The sequence below is a fragment of the Egretta garzetta genome, unplaced genomic scaffold (genome assembly GCF_000687185.1).
Source record: "Egretta garzetta isolate BGI_Z169 unplaced genomic scaffold, ASM68718v1 scaffold594, whole genome shotgun sequence".
Taxonomy (NCBI): Eukaryota; Metazoa; Chordata; class Aves; order Pelecaniformes; family Ardeidae; genus Egretta; species Egretta garzetta.
Genome location: NW_009259578.1, coordinates 871,947 through 893,785, shown reverse-complemented (window position 1 = coordinate 893,785; position 21,839 = coordinate 871,947). Strand labels below are relative to the sequence as shown.

The window sequence follows — 21,839 nt, the reverse complement described above, 5'->3', positions numbered from 1 at the left end:
GAAGAAAATACTACTACATTACCATTAAGCTCGTAAATGGTAAGTAAGAAATGATAAAAGAAATACTTATCCTACAGTAACTGAATACGCTTATGTTCTACTCCCACTGCACATGCCTATGATAACAAAATCTTTTGGGAGCAACACCTCATGCCCAGTCACTCAGGACTAATGATGGCACAGCTGCAGTCTCCAGAATTTTCAATCAAACAGAACCCAAATTTGGCAAGAACTCCACGTTTTATCAAAGCAAAAATCACACAGCCAAAATATCTTGAGAAGTGGTTATTTTTAAAATCAGTAACAGTTATTGTTCAAGCTTCAACCACGTGCATTCTACATCACAAGAACCAATGCATATTCTTGAGGTGAGGAATGTTTGCGTAGCCCCATAGGTGTTTGAGCTGAATGTATACCCTAAAATACGGACTGGAGATGGCCATATTAGGCCAAACCACATATTTAGCCCAGTACCTTACCAACAGTAAATGACAAAGCTGAGGAGCAGTAGTCTTTCACAGAATACTCTCGTAACAGTCAATGGTCCATGGTGATGGGATTTCCCAAGTGTTTTTCATAATACTTGCCAAATTCTTCCTTAATTTCATCCAATTACTTTCCCTATAAGCTACGATTCGAGGTACATTGTCCAGAGGTTTTCTGTTTCTGCTGCACAGCATTCTTTGCTTGCTTTGAATACCAAAGTCTACTAGGATTTTTTTTAATCATGTATGCCTTCCAGCACAAACAGCTAGGGGATGGTGTCTGCAGTCTCCATCAGAACGCTGGTTCACAGACACCAGAACTGCAAAGGCTGTCTTAGCCAAACTGGTTACAGTAAGGCTTGATGTTGTTGGAGATTCACCTCAATAATTTGGGGTTGGGGTTTTTTTGGTTTTTTTGTTTGTTTGTTTGGTTTGGGGGGGTTTTTGTTGTTTTTTGGGGGGTTTTTTTTGTTTGGTTTTTGGTTTTTTTTTTTTTTTTTTTTTTTTTTGAGGCGAGTCACTCCTCACACACTTGATTGTGAGTCACTCCTATTATTTTTTATTGTGGTTAGATCACTTTTAAAAGTATACTTTAAGAAGTATAAAAATAAGTATCCCTCATAATCTTTAAGAACAAATGACACAAGTCTCAGATCTCCAACATATTTAAAAGAATTCACATCAATCCACTAATACAAAGCAGAAAGCTCTTTATAATGCAACCATCACCACGTGTAACTACAAAGACAGCTGTGAAAAAGAAAATCATTTTTTGATACAAGAATCTTGAAAATACCGATTATGCAAAGCTTTACAGAAGGCAGAAATCTTCAAAACGGAACAAGCTGCCCTGAAGATGGCTGGGTTAACCTGTAAGGTCCCATGGGAAAAGCAGTCAGTTGGAGAAGGCCAGTTCAGTTATGAAAGTACTTAGGTGATGTGGTAGGCACACGTGTCCCCTGTCAGGGCACACAATAATTCCTGTAAAGAACCGTGTGCTGGCAGGATATACTTTTCATTCTGCAATATCAAAGAGGAAGGTTATTTGACAAGTTTCTAGACAGGAAGAAGCTGACGGGCAAATGACAAGCCTCAAGTCATACCCCTGTGACACAACCTTGAATCAAGGGGAAGAGCAAATAAACTTTACTGGATGAGAGGCTTCAACAGCCCAGCCAAGCTCTGCACTTGATTCATGCTGATGAAGCAACACACGGTGAAAAAAAGACTAGACCTAGAAGATCACAAGATCTCTGGCCTTGTAACATTCTTCGAGGGAGCTAAGATTTTGACCACTGCCCGTACATCCTTTTATGCAGCCAATTAGAAATGGGAAGCTTGAAGACAAAGAAAAATTCCTTCAACTAACATCATTCTGCAAAAGAGGCCACCTTTGTGCAGAAACGTGGGTCTACTTCCCTGACCTGTGGCTTCAGGAAGAAATCTGAGAGAGTTGCAGTATAGTAGTCTGGAAGGCTTTCTGAATCTAGTCAATATTGTAACAGAAAAATCACCTGTGATAAACATAAAATCAGCAACAGAGACTCAATAAAATGTCCAGGTACTTGAGATACAAGAGGCCATGTCAGGAGAGATGATAAAGCTGAAACAGAAGCCAGTCCTGGATCTACCAAGAAATGTGTGTGCTGAGGATTGGGGTCAACTGTTTACTAGATAAAGTAGAACTTCTATGCCTTTTCTTTATCTTTAACAGTCTTTGTGACTGACAACCATTGCCAAGGCTACTGAAAATGGAAGAAAAATTTTTCCAAGTCTCACAGCAGTTGTTTGGGGCCAGAAAGTTTTTAGGATATAGAGAAAATAGTGATGAAAAAGACATTCTCCTTAAATCCCTCATACTGACAGTATCCCTTTCTTACTAGCTGAATTATAGTCCAAAGATGTTCTCCTGAACAATGGAGGAATCAGACTTTACCTCAATGGTAAATCTTGAATGCTTAAAGGTGTTTATGGACAAAGCTACTGCAATTTCTTTTTTCTTTAAGAGCAACAAGATCTATGATTACCTGGATTAAATTGTTTACACGGTCAAGTCATTAGCCCCGAATTGGTTATTTCAGAAGGCATTACCTCCAGTTCTTTGCCTTTGCAATTATATAGCCATGACAGCTTAGCACTTGGTAGCATACTGCAGAAACAACCTGTGCTGGAAATCAGACTTTCTGAGAGCAAATGTGAGTTTTTCCAGCAAAGTGGATGGAGTCCAGTATGGGAACAATGTATTGCAAATTAAGTCCTCCCCACAACAGCCCTGAAGATCCAGAAGAGGAATTATCATCACCTTGAAAGAGTGGATGAATTTATTGTTGCCAGCATTCCAGATTAAAGACCCAGGCTCATTCTTCTTTGACACGCAGGAAATATTGGGAAGAAATAACTCATCAAATCATTGGGAATTCTGTAAGTACTTCTGCCAGTACTACCCCAATTTTCACACGTGAGAATATTATCTTTTTGAAATGTTTCTTGTGAAAAAGGTCTCTGAAGTGTTACAAGGAAAAGAATATTTGGAGAGCATCCAGGACGCTGTTTCTAAAATATGTTGATCAAAGGTCATCTGATTGAAATTCTCTCAAAAGGACAATTAACATGTCTTGGAAAATGATACAACACCCCATGTTCTGATCCACAGCACAGATATACTAATCTATTAAAAAAGCCCCTAAAATTATTTTTCTAAGCAAAGATGAAACACTCTTTTTTGCCTTTATCTCATTCTCAAAAATGATAAAACAATTTCACAGGAACTTGTGTCTGGTTAATAAATGCAAAATTCAAATTTAGAAAACAAAACCACCCTGAACTACACACCATCCACAGACAACATAATTATGAGCAACATTATGAGCAACTGAAAACAAAATTTTACAATGGTACACAGCAAATTAGAAATACTACAATGCTATTAGGCCCAAATGTAAAGTTTGAGGCATTTATTACAATTATTTATGGAACTCAACCATTAAAGTAAAAGCTATTTTATTAAGAAATACAAAAACACTTCTTGAGCTTTCATAAATTATGTCTAGCAGCAGACAAGCAGCATCATAGATGTATTAAACTGAACATCAAAAAGCAGGCTGAGTAGAGTACCACATTACTGGCTGAGATTTTCACATTGAGATCAGTTGCCTCCCACAACAAAATAAAAATAATGCCAATGGAGAAAATGAACAGGAACTAGAAATGCAAAGGAGGGATTAAAAAGGAAATAAATAATGAAAGGTATAACACATTATAGCTTGTCTTTTCCCCCTTTTTATTTATATTATAAATACCTTGGGGAACCTTTTTGCATATTTGTATCACTATCAACTAAGAAACACTTAGGCTATGAGTAGTAGTACACATACGTCCTGGCATGGTTAAAGTATAAGCAAATTATGTGTTACCTTGTAACTGTTTCTCGATTTCCTTTTTTTCCTGTTGATCCTTCAGTAAGGAGATCTTCATTCATTTTATCAGGCTTTTTCTGTACCTAGTCATTGAAACAAATGTATTTGTGTAATTTGGGAAGATAGTTGATAATTACTACTTCAATTGTGATATGTAACTATGGTGTGCTTACTGGCTAGAGCTGGACCATCTTACCAATTTCTGTTTCAGTAAAATACTTGCTGAACTGCATTAAGCTGAACAGTAAAAATGTAATTTCACACTTCAAACTGTGTACAGAACTTACTGTAATAAGAAGAAAAGTAATCAATTATGAAAAATTAAATGGTGATTAATAAACCAAACAGCATGTTCAAGCCCTCTATACTTTATAGAAACAGTAACTAAAAGTGTGGAGAATTATACCTCATTTTCCTCCCTCATGAGCTTGTGGTCCAGCCATTAGCTGGCAGAAGAAGGGTAGCAGGGTGTCGCACCATGCATGGAGCTTGCCTGAAGGGAAACTGTGATTCTCATAAGCCCTTCACAAGAAGAAAGCGACAAATCTGTCGCTGAAACATAAGCTCTCCCGTCCAACTTCAACAATTTCTGCTGTCTTACCCAGATGCTTAATAAAGACTTCAAATTAATTTTGTTTGCTGACCTTAATTTCCTTGATTAAAAAATACCTAATTTTTTGGAAACCCCAATAGCTTCTAAAACACTAAACGTTTGAACATATTCAATTCTAACCATATTAATTTCAAATGTTTATACTGTCAAGCCTAATGCTTACAGATTTCTATTCACACTAAATCACGCATCTTTTTAGCTAATGCTTCTGAAGCCACATCCTGGGTATTGCTGAAGTGATTCTACAGTTCAATAAATGACAGAGCTTACATATTCTAGTTATAAGCTTAATACGCACCACCTTTCACATAGAATAATTTTCCTATTTTAACCCAAATGGCACCCTTTTACCCTTTCTCTGTGGTGTAAAGGCAGGCTCATCACACTGCAGACAGTTACACGTTTTCTCCAGGTTTTGGAAACTTTCAGTTACAGGACTGGGGAAAAGACTCATAAGTGGTTTTAAAAATTCCTTTTGTACTTATGTTTACATCGTTCTCTCCCCTTCTCAATGTCAAAAATTAGGATATAACGTACCAAGTACACCTACACAAAATGTTATTTACGAAATTGTGGAAAACATAATGCTATGAGGTTCTATCTCCTTAATACAACTCATGTTTCATGATCTCTTTTTGATACATCTTTAAGAAGGAAAGTAATGTAATTTCATTTACACAGATTTAGTAGCTTAGGGTAGAATTCAACACACCTAATTTTAACTTCCACTCTGGTATCTGGACTTCATGTAAAATCCCTCTCAGGAGAGATGGTCATCCCCTTGGTTTAAATACACGTGAGCTGCGATGAGCAGTCCTTTGGAATGTCTGTCTCATTCTAATATGCAGAGAGGGAGTTTAAGGCACCTAGACTACACTCTTCGACACCTTAAGCTAGATGAGATTAATTTGCACACCCTTCTCTACTTAATTATACAAAATCTAAATGATATATTTCAGTATACATCTTCCAATTAAATATAGCCTAAGACATGTAAGCATGAATCATGTTTATATAAGGAAATAGTGCAGACAAAAAAGGTATCTCTTTACATACTTGGACTTTGATAATTTTGCTTCTGAAGTTGTTTAACACCACGGTAACATCTGTCAGGTCAGCCACAGAATCCGTTCCTTCATGGCTGTGAGGAGAAAAACACCCATGCAAATGTACTGGCTCATTAAAACATGCATTATTACTTGTGTTTAATTGGAGTATAAGGTTTAGGCTTGCTGATATTTACAGAAACAAAATTCCTCACTTGCACCTAATTATATCTTAACTTCAGAAACTTCTGAGTTTTATTCATCACTAAAGATTGTCTCCAGTGGTAGCCTTCACTTTTCAATTTGGATTTTCACAGGAAATTTTATCAACCAATGAAAAAAATGCAGCAACCTACAGCTGAATACATAATTATGTATTATACAGGTATATATTACATTCAAATATTAAATTACATTTTATTTTTCAAAAAAATTTTTCAAAACATGGAAAACATCTTAGAAATCACTGTGTGACAGCATTAAATGTACTTTTAAAATAAATCTGCTTTAAAAAGTCTAGGGAAAGCTTCATCACAGTGCTGAGATAGTAAAGACTGGCTTTCAACTGGTTGGCTTTGGTAACTGTACTCCTAAAGACATGGCTGTGCAAGGCACCATGAATAATGCATTGGAAATAGTGACAGTTACCATTGGTGAACTTGGGCACTTAATGTTGGTCTCAAGATCCAATTTGCCTGTTTCTCCATTCACATCTTTTTATACTTCCTACTATTACACTACGGTAACTTCTCCTGACCGAGTACATCTCTTCATTTCGATTCCTAGTCACCCAGCTCTGTGCTCAATGGCTACTTACAGATGAGGATATTCACTTGTTTTTAGGTAGGTATCTCTCTGAAAGAAAACCAAGTCCATCACACTGTCCTCTACTTTTAAATCAGCATGCTGAATCTTATACAGGACCTCTTCTCCTTTCTCCATCTCTATCCATATGATATTCAGCATGTTGTAATTTTATTCATGTAATAGATACACGTTTCAAACGAGCAATCATGTGAATAAGGTTTTGAATGTGACCTGGGGCTCGGAAGAACTGGGATCATGATTTATAAACTGCCTTAACAAATCCAGTAAGGATTTTGTGTTTTTTCCAAAAGGTACTGAACACTGTTAGCGTAACTTAGTTTGCAAACTCACTGAGAGTAGGCACAACTTCCTTTTTAAATTCAAGCAAAACGTCTTGCATACTGACAGCACTGTTAAATATTTAACAATAGCTACTTTATTGTTACATAATTGTTGCATAAAACTAAACATGTCCAGCAGACTATTTAGGTCACAGCTTTAAAATGCTTCAAAATACCTACATACTTTTAATATAAATACAAATACATATAATATAATTTATAAATTTCCATACGGAGGAAAAAAGCATTTAAGTTCAACAAATGGAGACCCTTGAAAATCTCAAAACAAACAAAAACACCTCTTTGCCCAAATTATAAAAGATACAACTTTCAGTTAATCAGTCTGCATACCATCAAAATAGAATAAGTTGTATCTACCTGCCTTTCTAAAAATTAAAAATTCAGCAATAACTGAATATATATATGTTTCTTCATATATAAACTATTTTCTGCTAGGTCTTATCTTGCAATACCTGTTTTCTTACTAACATCACAGAATCAAAGTTCCAATAATAAGCAAACTGTTGCTGAGTATACCAATTTTCATCTTCCTAATATTCAGAATCATTTAGAAATGATCCGAGGGCTGGAGCACCTCTCCTGTGAGGACAGGCTGAGGGAGTTGGGCTTGTTCAGCCTGGAGGAGAGAAGGCTGCGGGGAGACCTGATCGCAGCCTTTCAGTACCTAAAGGGGGCCTATAGGAAAGATGGGGAAAATCTTTTTAGTAGGGCCAGCAGTGACAGAACAAGGGGTAATGGTTTTAAACTAAAACAGGGTAGGTTTAGACTAGATATAAGGAAGAAATTCTTTACAATGAGGGTGGTGAAACACTGGAAGGGGTTGCCCAGAGAGGTAGTGGAGGCTCCATCCCTGGAAACATTCAAGGCCAGGCTGGACAGGGCTCTGAGCAACCTGATCTAGTTAGCGGTGTCCCTGCTCCTGAAGGGGGGTTGGACTAGATGACCTCTAGGGGTCCCTTCCAACCCAAAACATTCTATGATTCTATGATTAATAACAAATTGATTCACGAGTGTGACTGCTTCAAAATATTGATCCTTGTCAGATGCAGTGGGTTGCTTTTTTTTTTTTTGGGGGGGGGGGGGGGGGGGAGAAAAGTTTATTTCAAAAACTGTGTATTTACATAGAGTAAAAATAAATTACTTGCATGTGTATTAGATGCTACTGTGAGAGAACCAAATAAGCACTGAGGTGTAAAACATGCTGTAACTTCAAATTCCTCTATTTCTCCTAAAAATCCTATTATAATGTACAGGCCTGTGCCCCAAAGAAAACAGGTCATCCCACAGTTTGACAGGAGAGGGTATAACTAGTATAAGAGGATGGAGAATATCCTGTAATGCCTATTGGCAAAATTCCATCCTGTCAGGTAGTTGCTTGAGTTCTGATAGCAAAGATCCTGTTACAGCCTCCCAAACATACTTCAGCTGCAGTACTCTAAGCCTATGGCTTGTAATAACTAAATGAAATAAATGTTATTGTTTTCGTTCCTCATCAAGTATTAATTTTGCATAACTTAGCTGAGCTCACTTAAGCTCATTTCTGTTACTTCTTAGGGAAAATCAGCAATAAAAAAGTGCAGACATTTTTAAGTTTCTTTTGATCCAACCTAGAAAGTAGAGTGGTTTTGTTTCATTTTGTTTCATTTTTTAATTCAACTATAGCTCACTACGTTTGTTTTACACTGCACCTTCAGGGCTAAATAAAAATTATGAGAGGGAAATTGACAGCACTTACTCCAGCTGATCAATATGCTGCTGGAGAGCTAGCAATGCTCCAGCAGACATATTCTTGTAATTACATGTTAGGTATGTTGGGAATGCCAAAATATTAATCAACAAAACCATGAGTGACATTTCTACAGAATCTGGTGCAGGTGGTTGTGTGATAACGCTAACCATGCTTGGAACTGACAGGGCAAGTGTCTGGTAGCTGTGCAGCTGTATCGTAAGAGACTTTGCTAGCATCAAGTCTAGCCAAGCAGCTTAGGCTTATTATGCATTAATGTAGCCAAATGCCTTCAAGAACACATGGAGCAATCAAACGACAACTTACACTATCAGGAAATAAGGTATCTCTTATAAACTTCAAATCATCATTTGCTTCTTGCTCTATTTTTTTTCATGTTATTTTTGCTCATTTTCTTCAATACTGTCAGATCTTTTCAAAATACATTGCACTTTCAGATTCATTTATAAGTATGCTGCCAAAAGATAAATGAATACTTACGAAAAAACCTGATAAATCTCTTCAGATCTTCCTTTACGCAATCGCAGTGTCCAGGCACCTGGATTTGCTTTCAGCTGAAAATACCCCTATGAAAAAAAAGGAAAGACAGTCACTTGTTCTGTCAGCATTTCAGAATCAACCAGGTACACATACAAACATTAATTATCCAATATTTAGTACTGCAGCCAAGGTTAGTGACCCTGACCTTCTGTCATACTAGCCCTGAAAGTGACGCAGCAGTGATGCAACCAAGCATCACCTTTCCTGTATGTCTGTATTAATGCCTTCCAGTGTTGCATACAAAATCTCCACCTAGAACAGTACATAAGCGAGCAGTAAAGAAATAAATTACTAAACTGACCCTAAAGTGACAAGTTTCTTTGGAACTTAAAATTTTTATCTGGAACAACTTTCCAAGTCAACACAGCTCCTTCCCAATTTAGGAACACTGCATACAGCTATTGCTATGTGAAAGCCAGACAAAGCGAACTTTGGAATGTGAAGAAACATTAGAAGTTTCATCATGTTGAACTTCCTCTGCCACTGGGACCGTATTCAGTACTTGTATGTTTAAAAAAAAAAAAAAAAAAAATTAAAAAATCAAAGATTCAGAGTTCATTAAGCATTTTACTCCTTGAGATACAGAGCACAGGAATGGCAGATAGGTAACAGATCTTATTATTCAAAACTAATCCTTCTCTATCAAATTACCTTAGCCAATAGAAAATAAATCTTTTGCTTCAGGAATCACAAGATCTTCTGCTCTACGGCCTGCTGAAACCAAAAATAATTACTTTAGATGACCAGAGGAATTCTCAGGTGTGGATTTGTCCCACAGAGGCTCTGAGTACTTAACTGAAGCATCTAAACCAAGAACCTTCTTTTGCCTGGATCATTGTGCAACAAAAAAAAATGGTTATTTTAATCAGAACGTTATTCACACCTTAAGGCAATTGGACTCCCAGTTTAGGCACTTCAGATAAGGATCTAAAATTAGGCTATATCTAAACCTACACTGGATCAGAACAGGAGGGGGGGAAAGCTCAGCAAATTAGAGATGCACATCTTTTGCAGATGGTCTCAACTCCAGGATACTCCTGTTACTTTTAGCATTATTAAGCTTGCAAGACAGAGAAATGGATTCAAAGAACAAGAAGCTCATAAGAATTCTCATGGAGAGTGTGCAACTATGATGACTATTTCTGTACTTAATCCTTACCAGATTGGCCATCACAATAGTATCAACCATGACAGGATTAGTCTTTGTGCCCAAAGTGAACTGTAACCCTCGAGGAGGTTGTCCCATTGTCACATCAAAGCAATGTCCTTCAAGCAATATATATTCTAGCTCATATTCTGCTACAACCGTCCCGTTTATCTGTGAAAGGAACATTTCATCAATAAATTATGCCATTTAACTATATGAGAAAAGCAACCTATTACAATGACAAATGTGTTGGATTTACCTTACCTAAATTCAACTGTCAAAAAAAAAAAAAAAAAAAAAAAGAAGATAGGCCCTTCCAGAAGGAACTTCACTCAATCTTAAAATAGGAATCCAAGGTAAAGAGTATGAATGACTGCCTGGAGGGACCTTCGCTCCACTGACTGTTGAGGAAGCTGAGGCATCTCAACTTCAGTAACGTAAATCCCAACCTTTACTTTCACAATACACCTTCCAAATACACAGCTTTGGTGGATCAAACACTCTCAATATTTTGCATAGGCTTTGTGACTGGAAAAAAATCTAGTGATTTTGGAGCTGACTGATTAAAAATAGAATTAAAAAACCTGTGAATTAAAAAAAAGGGTCGAATATATTTTATTCTATATTAGTAAACAGGAATATACTCAGATTTGAAGATTTACCTAGGTTAAACCTATTTTAGGTTTAAAATATATAAAATATATAAAAATATTTATAAAAATATTTTTAAAAAAGAAACAGAAAGTTAGCACACAAAAATAAAGCAATTAAGGGATTCTATCTAAAAAAATAATATTGCCATAAACATTATAAGGCTCAACACAGCAGATAAATTGCTTTAACTTGTACTCTGCGTTCTGATTTTTTTCTATTTCATTGCTTTCTTTTAAGACTTTTTTTTTTTTTTTCAAGTAAGAGAGAATGTGAAAAAAGAAGATGACAATAAAAATGGTAAAATACTGACCAAATAATCAATTACCACAGGAAGCACTTCTGGAAAATAAGAGACAAAAATCCCACAAGATCTCTATTTCCCTCTTGAAACAGAAGGTCCAACACAAGTATTATAATGTTTACAAACTGTTACTTACATCCTGTAAATGAATGTTATCGAGATCACAGGAACTTTTTACTGCTTCAACCAACCAGCTTTCAGGAGTGATCATATTTAGAGTCAAAAGGAGTGATTCTGGCAACTCTAGGAATTTCGCCATAGGTTCAGAAGGAAGATGCTTTTTGATCCCATACGTTAATTCAGGTTCCAGAACAAAACGATAGAAGCTGTTAAAAGAGAAGTGTTCAAAAAAAAGTACACTTATTGAAGCATAAAGTTCCAAACATGAAGTTCTTCTAAAATACTTTAAAATATAGTCAAGGTTTACCAAATCAATGATGTTTGGAGGCATGGTAGCTCTCTGTCCTTTTGGAGTACTGTCATACAATAACTGCAGCATCTCAAATGGGCTCGTGGATGAACACAGAACTATTTGCTTTTGAGTAATTTTTGCTGCAAAAGTGCATATCTCCCATTAACATTCTAAACGGCTCGGAAGATAAATATCCAAGAGGTGCATCTAAACATCTTGACTGTGAACTCCCTTGGATTCTCAGCTTGCTAAATTAAGCAGAAGAACTAATCTACTGGAAGGAAAGACTGTTTGGGAACCGTTCCTGACACTAGCAGCAGCAAAGAGAGCACAGGAAAGGAGAGATGGGTCTATTCCTCTCCAATGCTTACTCAATTTACTCTTCAGGTGAAAGATCCCTGCAACAAAATAATGATGATTTTCTTCCTTCCTCTACTGATATTCAAAAAAAGAGAAGAATCAGAACAGAGAAAGAAGAGCACTGAAGATGGAGAGTGAAAGCAGCAAGCAATGAGCGCTTCACATGGAGGGGAAAAAAAAAAGACATTTGATTACTATGGAAAGTAAAAAGTTAAGAAAGTCTGTACCCATCAGGAGGAGTACAATTTTCCCATGAAATATTTGGGCTAGTATACGGATGCATTTCATACAAAACCATTGCTCCACAAAAAAATACAACCTGTCCACAGAGTAGGTGCCAGAACACTTCTTCCTCTCACCCCTCCCAAGCACAAGGAAAGACCAGGCACCAACACCTACAAAGCAGCTAGCTTGAAAAGTGATCATGACAATGTTCACACAAGATACTCAGAAGATTGATGATTAAGACGCTCTCTTGTGGTATAAGAGGTGTTGAATTCAATTCCTCCCAAAATGAATAGAAACTAAGGACTTCTGTTTTGTGGGCAAGTGATTAATTCTCTAATCTGCTGGCTAAAGGGAAGGCACTACACCACCAGCTCTCTCTCATAATAAGATAATAGGTAAAATACCTGCCACAGGGATGGCAGTGCTTACACATTCCTCTCAGAGGGAAAGGAATCCTCTCTGGGGAATTCACTTCAGTGTAAATGTCTATAACTGAATTAGCGAACCCTGGTCTTTAGAGATAGTTAAAAGAAACTTCAATTTAAGGCAGGTACTTTCAGGGTATAATATTCTTAACAAATTATAATGAGATCTCAAATGCAGACAGTACATTTACTCTGATGAATTTCATCTTAAGTGTACTTAATCTGTAAAATTCATTACACAGTAAGTGGACTGTAAGAAGTAACCCAGTTAGGCGGACAATCTCCCTCTGCAAGTTTTCACAAGCATGAAAGACTCTCCACTGATTTCTCCAAGGATTGTTTATGAGAGGTGCATTTGATGGACCAGATCACTTCCCTGTGATCCCATGCTTGACACCTTAGAGTTAGAATTTTCCTCTCGACAAGCACAAACTGCTTAGGTAACATTCAACTTACATTCAAAGAAAATAACTAATGCAGCAAAAGAATCCAGAAATGCAAACCACTGCTTATTTTTTAAGGGAACATACACTGTTAAGGCTGTTTTTCCAAACCAACCGTGATAATATACTTGTAAGAAAAGCTATAAACTACTTACCTCTTCAGTGGCACTTCTGACAGCTTAGATCTGCAGTTCAAAAACAACCTGAGTTTTACATTGATAATGTCTTTGAGTACCTACAGAAAAAAAAAATTTCTGTAAAAAATGGTTCTTGGTAATCAAACTTTGAAATTAAGCCAAAGTTATCCTTGCAATATCCTGTCATTTCTCAAGCTTCCGTAGAAATCTCAAACGTTTTAAAGTTCTAAATATATCTATTAAGGGATGTTGTCAGATATTCCAAATAAAGATTTGACCTTTTCTAAAACTGCATGATTTAGAACATGATAGTCTTGATAGTCAAGATATTAATGTTTTCCCCTAATGATACAGGTTTTTTTAAAGAGCAGTTAGCCCCATTTTCCAATGTCTGAATAAATTATATTATCACCTTTCTTATATTCTGTTTTCTAGAAGATTTTAAAGTACATGTGCCTTTTATTCAATAGCCAATCTTAAAACAATTACTTTCACTCATTAAAATTGTTGTATACAGTAAATTGTTGAATACAGTAAAGCTCAGAGAATTATTTTAATACTTAATTAAGTATTAATTAGTGGTAGTGGTCAATGGCTCAATGTCCAGACAGAGGTTGGTGACAAGTGGTATCCCTTAGGGGTCCGTACTGGGACCAGTACTGTTTAAGGTCTTCATCAATGACTTAGACAGTGGGATACCCTCAGCAAGTTTGCAGATGACACCAAGCTGAGTGGTGCAGTTGATACACCTGAGGGACAGGATGCCATCCAGAGGCACCTGGACAAGCTGGAGAAGTGGGCCTGGGTGAACCTCATGAAGATCAACAAGGTCAAGTGCAGGGTCTTGCACCTGGGGCAACCCCTGGTATCAATACAGGCTGGGGGATGAAGGCATTGAGAGCAGCCCAACAGAGAGGGACTTGGGGGTACTGATGGATGAAAATCTGGACATGAGCTGGCAAAGCGCGCTTGCTGCCCAGAAAGCCAACCTGGGGTTCATCAAAAGCAGCACCGCCAGCAGGTCAAGGGAGGTGATTCTGCCCCTCTACTCTGCTCTGGTGAGACCTCACCTGGAGTCCTGTGTCCAGCTCTGGAGCCCTGAGCACAAGAAGGACATGGACCCATGGGAGCGGGTCCAGAGGAGGGCCACAGAAATGATCCAAGGGCTGGAGCACCTCTCCTGTGAGGACAGGCTGAGAGAGTTGGGGTTGTTCAGCCTGGAGAAGAAAAGGCTGTGGGGAGACCTGATTGCGGCCTTTCAGTACCTAAAGGGGGCCTATAGAAAAGATGGGGACAATCTTTTTAGCAAGGCCAGTTGTGACAGGACAAGGGGTAATGGTTTTAAACTAAAACAGGGTAGGTTTAGACTGGATATAAGGAAGAAATTCTTTACAATGAGGGTGGTGAAACACTGGAATGGGTTGCCCAGAGAGGTGGTAGATGCCACATCTCTGAAAACATTCAAGGCAGGTTGGACGGGGCTCTGAGCAACCTGATTGACTTGAAGATGCCCATGCTTATTGCAGTAGGTTGGACTAGATGACCTTTAAAGGCCCCTTCCAACCCAAACCATTCTATGATTTAATAATCTTAGATATCAGCAGTAGATTAATGATGTGTTAAACTATTCAATCAACTTCAAAGCATTCCAGGAAGTTAAAATATTTCTACTGCTTTCTCAGTTTCTTCATCTGTTCATTTCTAAAATACTAATCTTTTGCATGCTGTTATATAGGAACCCTAATATTAGGACAGTATTTTTTTTCTTATTTTTTGAGCAATCTATTTTGTTTAAAGTTAACAAAGTTATTAATTTATTTAAAGCACTCTTAAAAACCTTTACCAAGTTATCTTTGTTTTTATGGTTTCTGATCCAAAGTGCTCATTTGAAAGCATAAAGCAGCTGAGCCTACCTTTATGGATAATATTAGAAAAGCAAATAAGATAGTAAAGCTAAGTTAAAACATCAATACCACTAGGGCTAAAACCTATAATGAGTATAATGGCAAGTAAATTGGAAACAAAGCAAGACAATGGCCAGCGTTAAATCTCTCTTATTATAAACATTTTTTCTTTTCCTCAGTTCTACCCATGTCTACACATTCTTTACTATAGTGCTACAACTTGACATAGTCCTAGGGACCTGTTCTGCTCCCTAGTTTCTCATTCTTATCCTTTGTGTCAACTGAATACCATCACTGAAAAACTACTGAGGAAAAAAAATAAAGACTAAGGAATAGCATAAGGGTGAGAACAAGTGAAGCAGCAGGAAATGAGAACATCAACAGTACTGAAAGCATAAGAAGGGAAAGTACTACGTGACATGAGTTAAAGACCACCAAAATCAAAACAGAGGTCAAAGTGACAAAGTATTTATCCATCATTCAGAATAAGAAGCATTTGTAACCAGTGCTAGCTGGTCTCATCTACTAAAACATACCCAGTATTTTCAATGTTAAAGAAAACAATTTCTCAAATAAAGATGCTGCATCCAAAATTATATAAACCTGTATTGGACTTTATCTTCAAACAAGACAAAAACCTTGTCCCATTAGTCAGAACAACACTTCAGCAATCTGCAGTGATAGGTTGTTGTGTGCAGAATGAAGTGATCTTGAAATCAAGACTGAGGTATCATCCCAATTCATAAAAATAAATACAGTATTGTAGCCAAAAGAATAATGCCATTCTTACTTAAGATTTCAAAAGAACTTAAATAGGAAATGACAAATAAGACAAGAATGAATTATCTCTGTGTTTTCCAACAATACAACTTCTGGAATACTGAATTCGGTTCTGTCATTTAGGGCTTATGAGGACACCAAAAGCCAGGGCATTCAAGTCAACACATCAAAATGGTTCAAGATTGGAAAGCCTTTTTATAGCAGGGTATTTGAAGAGTTCTGTCTGTTTACTTTAATTAAGAAAATGCAAAGACCATGGAAATTTTGCTCAGGGAGTATTTCAAACTGTAACAAATGGCCAGTTTATATGGCTTGAAAATTATTTTAGCCCAAGTTGTACTTTACATGTGCAGTCACTTTGCAAAATGCTTACTCCAAGTTACCACAACTCGTCTGAAAAGGATTAACTCACTAAACCACAAGTATTCAATCAATCACTTGGAATTGTGACTGAACGGCACCATAATATGAAGCATCTATGCTGAAAACAAACTTTTACAATAGAATCTTCAATAGGTAGGCAAAATGATGAGAAGATGAATGTTTACAGCATGGAGCTAAATAAAAGCCTGCAATTCCAAGTCTGATTTTAACAGTCAGGTTAATTAGCCACTGGTAAAGCTCACTAGGAGCTGTGATATTACTCAACCACTTGATAATATTTAAATTAGGATTAGATTAAAAAGAATGATTTCTACTTCAAATGCTAATTGATAAAAAGAAGTCTTATGACCTGTGTTATATAGGAAATCAGACTAGATCATCAAAAGGGGCTCCTTCAGAGATTTCTCCTCACTTTAGGGATGGAATAAGATTTTTTTCCCTGAAGACAGAATGAACAAAGAAAAAAAGGCAAAAGATAACTGACAGGAAAAAAGAAAAGTTTTGATTTTTCTCTTCACATTTTTAAGTTCTTTGACAGTTACTGGCACAAGTAAAAAAAAAAAAGTAGATGATCCTAAGAGTTACATACTGCTGGAGTAAAGTGGTTAGCCTAGGGGACATGTATAATATTGTTTCAGCTTGTTTTGGTGAACCATGAGGAAAAAGAACCACAATTCTTCCATTCTGTCCTCATTTTTAGAAGGAGGAATTTCTATTTTTTTCACATCATCTTAGGGACCACTGTCATAACTTTAGGATGAGTTAGCTGTTCCATGTATTCTGCTGAGAACTGCTACGGTCCAACCCTTGTCAAGCCAGGCTAGCATTAAACATCTACTGTAGACAGTGACTGTTGCGTTGTCTGGAAACATCTGATGCCAAAGTCTATGCCTTTTTCAAAAAGTTTTGTCAAGACACACATTATATGGAAACTTCTGCCTGCATCTCTCTGGAGAGCCTAAAGAGTGTTCTTATGATACAATTCAGTATATTTTTTAAAAACAGATAAAAGCCTTGGCTCTGCTCTCATTCATACTTTGATTCATACCTTGCCCCTGGCCTTAAATTGCCACTTTCTCAGACTAAGCAATTAAGTTAGATTACCGTTTAATTATAGCTGTTCACACGTTCTCAATTTCAATTCCATTTAATATAAGTAACTTTTTGTATATATTTACCCCCTCCCCCCCCAAATATTTCTTTGACTATTAAGTGACACAAAGTAATATAATAGCATGCTTTCACCAGGGTAAAAAAAAAAATAAAAAAAAAAAAAAAAATCACAGTGTGGTCACATTCAACACTGACTGGGGCAAAAATCATGCTTTGCTGTGGTAGTTCCTACACAAATTTTGCTTCCGCTTTAACTGAGAATGGTGAAATGAAAGATCTGGTTCTACAGAAAAGCTAGTACTTTAGTCTTGAAATAACAGAATTTCCATGAGATTTTTAAATGTTTTATTTTGCTTCACTATTAAGTGTGAAGAGTGAATGGATGCCTCAACATTTAATACAAAAGGCATAAAGGTATGAAAATGGGAGGGGAAAAAGCAATGTAAAAGTTTATGAAACTTTCATAATTACTGCAGAGGAAATATAACCCAGGATGTAGCAAAAATCAAGTTACAGGAATTGTTACGGACCATAAAGAGAAGACAAAATTTACATTTTTATGGGAAACTATAAAGGAACCTGAGGTAGAGTGATATTCTGCAGCTAGTGAAAAAAGAAAATAATTTTAGGAGTTATATTTTTAGGACAGTCTCTCTTTAGATGATCAATAGCTACATACAACAGAAGACTTCTAGATATACTTGGTAGCATTAATCAACTGAGAAATACCTTTCCAAGAACTGAAAGGTTTATAGTCCAATCTTCTTATGATCATATTACAGGTCAGATTTAGACCACCTCATTTAGGTACCCTGGAAAACTAAGCTGATTTGGTTTCATGGAAAGAAGCATATGCCTCTTAAGATTTTGAGATGGGAGATTCTTTCCCTCTATATTATGCACACAATCGCCTCCTTTCCTTCTATTGACTATAAAGAGCATTTATGGACTCACTTTTAAGAGGAATGGTTCATGTGGCATCTGAATTTTAATTGCAAATAAGGTACTTAGAATGATGAATTAGATCATCCCCAACCTTTTAATATGAATTTAAATAACCAAATAAATATTTTTAAAAATACCTAAATTTTGTTTACCCCTTTACTATGCCGTACATGGAATTAAGAAAAAGTTTAGTAAAAATTAAACTACAAATATGCAAATTAAAAGAAATTACCACCATCTTACAATCAATAAATGAGCCATCTTCTGTGCTTCTCTTGTCAATGGATCCACAATAGCAATAACATCATAGAAGGGTTCATTCTGTTGGGGATCAACTTTTACTACGCTGTTAAAAAAAATTAATAAATAAGTGACATGAAAACTCTAAACTGAATTTGTGGAAATAACAAACATTTTTATGCACAAATTTGTAATATCAGAGCCACTTGAGATTTTACTGCTTGTGAAGATATTTCCCTCATTTCAAGCAGTAATCATAATTGCTCCCTGTGATACACTAGAAAAGCTAAACGTGAACAGCAATTAAAATTTCGCATTAATCTACATAGTTCCAATACTGGTTGTTGATTAAATACATGCCCCATTACAAAATCAATAAAATAAAAGGAAAACACACAGCAAAATTTCAAAAACGGCCTTTTTGTCACTTTATTTTACAGTTTCCTTTACCAATATCTAGAATCGTGAGCAGTGCCAGCAATTTTCAAATAACAGTGGGAAAAATGGCAACTGAGAAGTGTGAAACTTGATAGGTTGAATTAGCTTTATGCATTCCAGAAAATAATTTAGTTTGATAAACTTGATAAAGTCAAGGACACCCTAGTTAGCGTACTCTGGATCTACAGGAAGAAAATGTTAGTAAACCTTAAAACTTAAAAAAAACCCCAAACCCCAAACCCAAACATGTGCTGCAAATACACAAAATTTATTTACGATCTGAATTTGTTTTCCACAAAAAAATATACCTAGAAATGTGAGTACCATTAGTGAGTCAAACTCCCTCCAACATGGTAGTAGCATAACTTTGGAAAAGGTGTTAGCCGCTTTAAACAGGCTACTGATTTCACTCCTTGTCTTTTCAACAAGTATTAGACAGGGCCAGCACATCAGCACAGTACAGTAGAGCAGGTTTACCGATAAAAACAAGTAAGGATTTGAAAACAGCATTAAAAATTTTTATTATCATTGTTCCTGTGCTATCATATGTCCTTTTAAAAAATGTATCATCATCTGCCTTTGGTCCAGAAAGTATGCCCCAGCTAAGCTCAAATTAAAAATGGCTACTGTTAGTATCCCATTACAAAGAAGACAGGATGCATAGATGCACATCTTGATATTTTAGGTCTCATCAATTAACAATGACAACAAAAGACAACGCTTCTGGCATATTCACGTTTTAAATCTAGGATCAGAAACACAAGGAGCCAACATACAAGTAAATACACTCATGACACTAAAATGAGCTTGCCAAGTGTAAATCTGTTACCTGAAGACAGTCTGCTCATTTTTTCTTAAGGAATTAAGTGCCAATAAGCCCCATCAGCTTGTGTTTGAATGTAATTTAATTATATTTTACAGTCTAATCTAATTGTGTTTTAGGGTCAAGCTGAGCACAGGAGCTATGGTCAAGAGTGAGACTGCTAAGCCACAAACCGGTTATACAATATAAACTTACGTATATTAGCCTTGATAATAGTACTCAAGATCTACAAACAGAAAAAGCTGTGCTAGTTTTCCAAATTAATGAAAATTAGTCAGGGCTTCTTTTAGCTCTAATCTGTGAAATTACTTCCAACATTTTAGTAAATGTATGGACTCCAAGTTTTCTAACTCCAGATCACCACTTGTATTCACGTTAATTGTAATCACTCTTTTTTCAGTAAAGGATAAGGCTGGAAAATCATTAGGTATTATTAACTAATTTATTAAGGGAAAGGTAAAGATGCATGGCACTAGGGCAGATGAACAGGTTGTTCCTACAATCATACAATCAACTTTTAAAACTGGAATGCTTACTCAAATTTTCAAAGACCTTATGTAGTATTCAGTAAATTTTAATTTTAACACGAAGTACTATAAGTGCATTATCATGGCAGACAGAACTTACCTGTGCTGTTCTTTGAATAATTCAGCATCTTGTCTCATCTCTGTTTTAGGCAAAGATGACAATAGGGCATCTATTTTCATAATCAAATCACTGCCACTATATTAAATAAGGCACATACAATTTGTTTTTCATTAGAAAAAGGAGTAAAACATGCACATTTTAATGTATGTCTGTCTATATAAGGGGTATTTTAAAGTCCACATCCTGGACTCTTTAAAAAGGATTATCACCTTGAGATCTATAGCTTTGAGTAAAACATTTAGCATGACAATGCCCAAGAACCACTACTGCCTTAGAGCTTGTGAACTGTATACTTCTTAAAATTAAGCAATGCAGAATTAGCAGAATTATCATTCAGCCTCATAGTTTGGATGGTACAATCTGCTGATATTTTTAGTACTCTACCACTTTTTTTTTCATCTTTTTTTTCCTCTCTGACAACATCTAGGAACAGACATAAATTAACAAAGTTTCAAGCTTACTTGGCCACGTCTTTTAATTTTTCTGTATTTCTTACTAGAAAGTCCTTAGAAACCTCAGTAGTTCTATTTCAGTGTCACTAAGTCTTAATATTTGATTAAATATGTTTTGCCTCTCACTGCTTATCTCCTTTATAGCTCTGCCTCTTCTTGATTTCGTTTTTCTGGTAGTTGTTCTCCAGTTGGGCACCAGTCCTTCCAGATAAGAGGAAGGACTTGGAATGATACTTGGACACAGGAATTCAATAGATATTCTAAAAATAACATAATTTTTCTTTCTTCTTTGTACACAAACTGGATCCTTAGATTAAAAGCTGGCTAGGACTCATCTTTATGCTTCTTCAGTTAACAGATGTGTTAATGTTGTCTAGCAGGGTGTCTGAGCACTACATCTGTCCATGCCTCTACAGGCTCCTTTTCTAATGATTCCCAAAGACAATGCACTTTCTTACTTCAGATATCATAGAATCATAGAATCATAGAATGTTTTGGGTTGGAAGGGACCCCTAGAGGTCATCTAGTCCAACCCCCCTGCAGTCAGCAGGGACACCGCTAACTAGATCAGGTTACTCAGAGCCCCATCCAACCTGGCCTTGAATGTTTCCAGGGATGGGGCCTCCACTACCTCTCTGGGCAACCTGTTCCAGTGTTTCACCACCCTCACTGTAAAGAACTTCTTCCTTATATCTAGTCTAAACCTACCCTGCTTTAGTTTAAAACCATTACCCCTTGTCCCTGTCACAGCTGGCCCTACTAAAAAGATTTCCCCCATCTTTCCTATAGGCCCCCTTTAGGTACTGAAAGGCCGCAATCAGGTCTCCCCGCAGCCTTCTCTTCTCCAGGCTGAACAAGCCCAACTCCCTCAGCCTGTCCTCATAGGAGAGGTGCTCCAGCCCCCGGATCATTTTTGTGGCCCTCCTCTGGACCTGCTCCAACACTTCCATGTCCTTGTGCTGAGGGCTCCAGAGCTGGATGCAGTACTC

At 36.7% G+C, this 21,839-nt stretch overlaps 1 protein-coding gene across 1 annotated transcript in view; it reads right to left on the bottom strand.

Annotated features, from left to right (window-relative positions):
* Positions 1-21,839, bottom strand: part of UGGT2 (UDP-glucose glycoprotein glucosyltransferase 2) — a 207,786-nt gene that overhangs the window by 11,428 nt on the left and 174,519 nt on the right. The window contains exons 26-33 of the mRNA XM_009637705.1: positions 20,378-20,473; positions 18,493-18,595; positions 13,142-13,221; positions 11,255-11,444; positions 10,176-10,334; positions 8,957-9,042; positions 5,571-5,655; positions 3,899-3,984 (exon numbers count right to left, since the gene is read on the bottom strand). Coding sequence (XP_009636000.1) covers positions 3,899-3,984; positions 5,571-5,655; positions 8,957-9,042; positions 10,176-10,334; positions 11,255-11,444; positions 13,142-13,221; positions 18,493-18,595; positions 20,378-20,473 — 885 coding nt within the window. The remainder of the gene's footprint in view (positions 1-3,898; positions 3,985-5,570; positions 5,656-8,956; positions 9,043-10,175; positions 10,335-11,254; positions 11,445-13,141; positions 13,222-18,492; positions 18,596-20,377; positions 20,474-21,839) is intronic.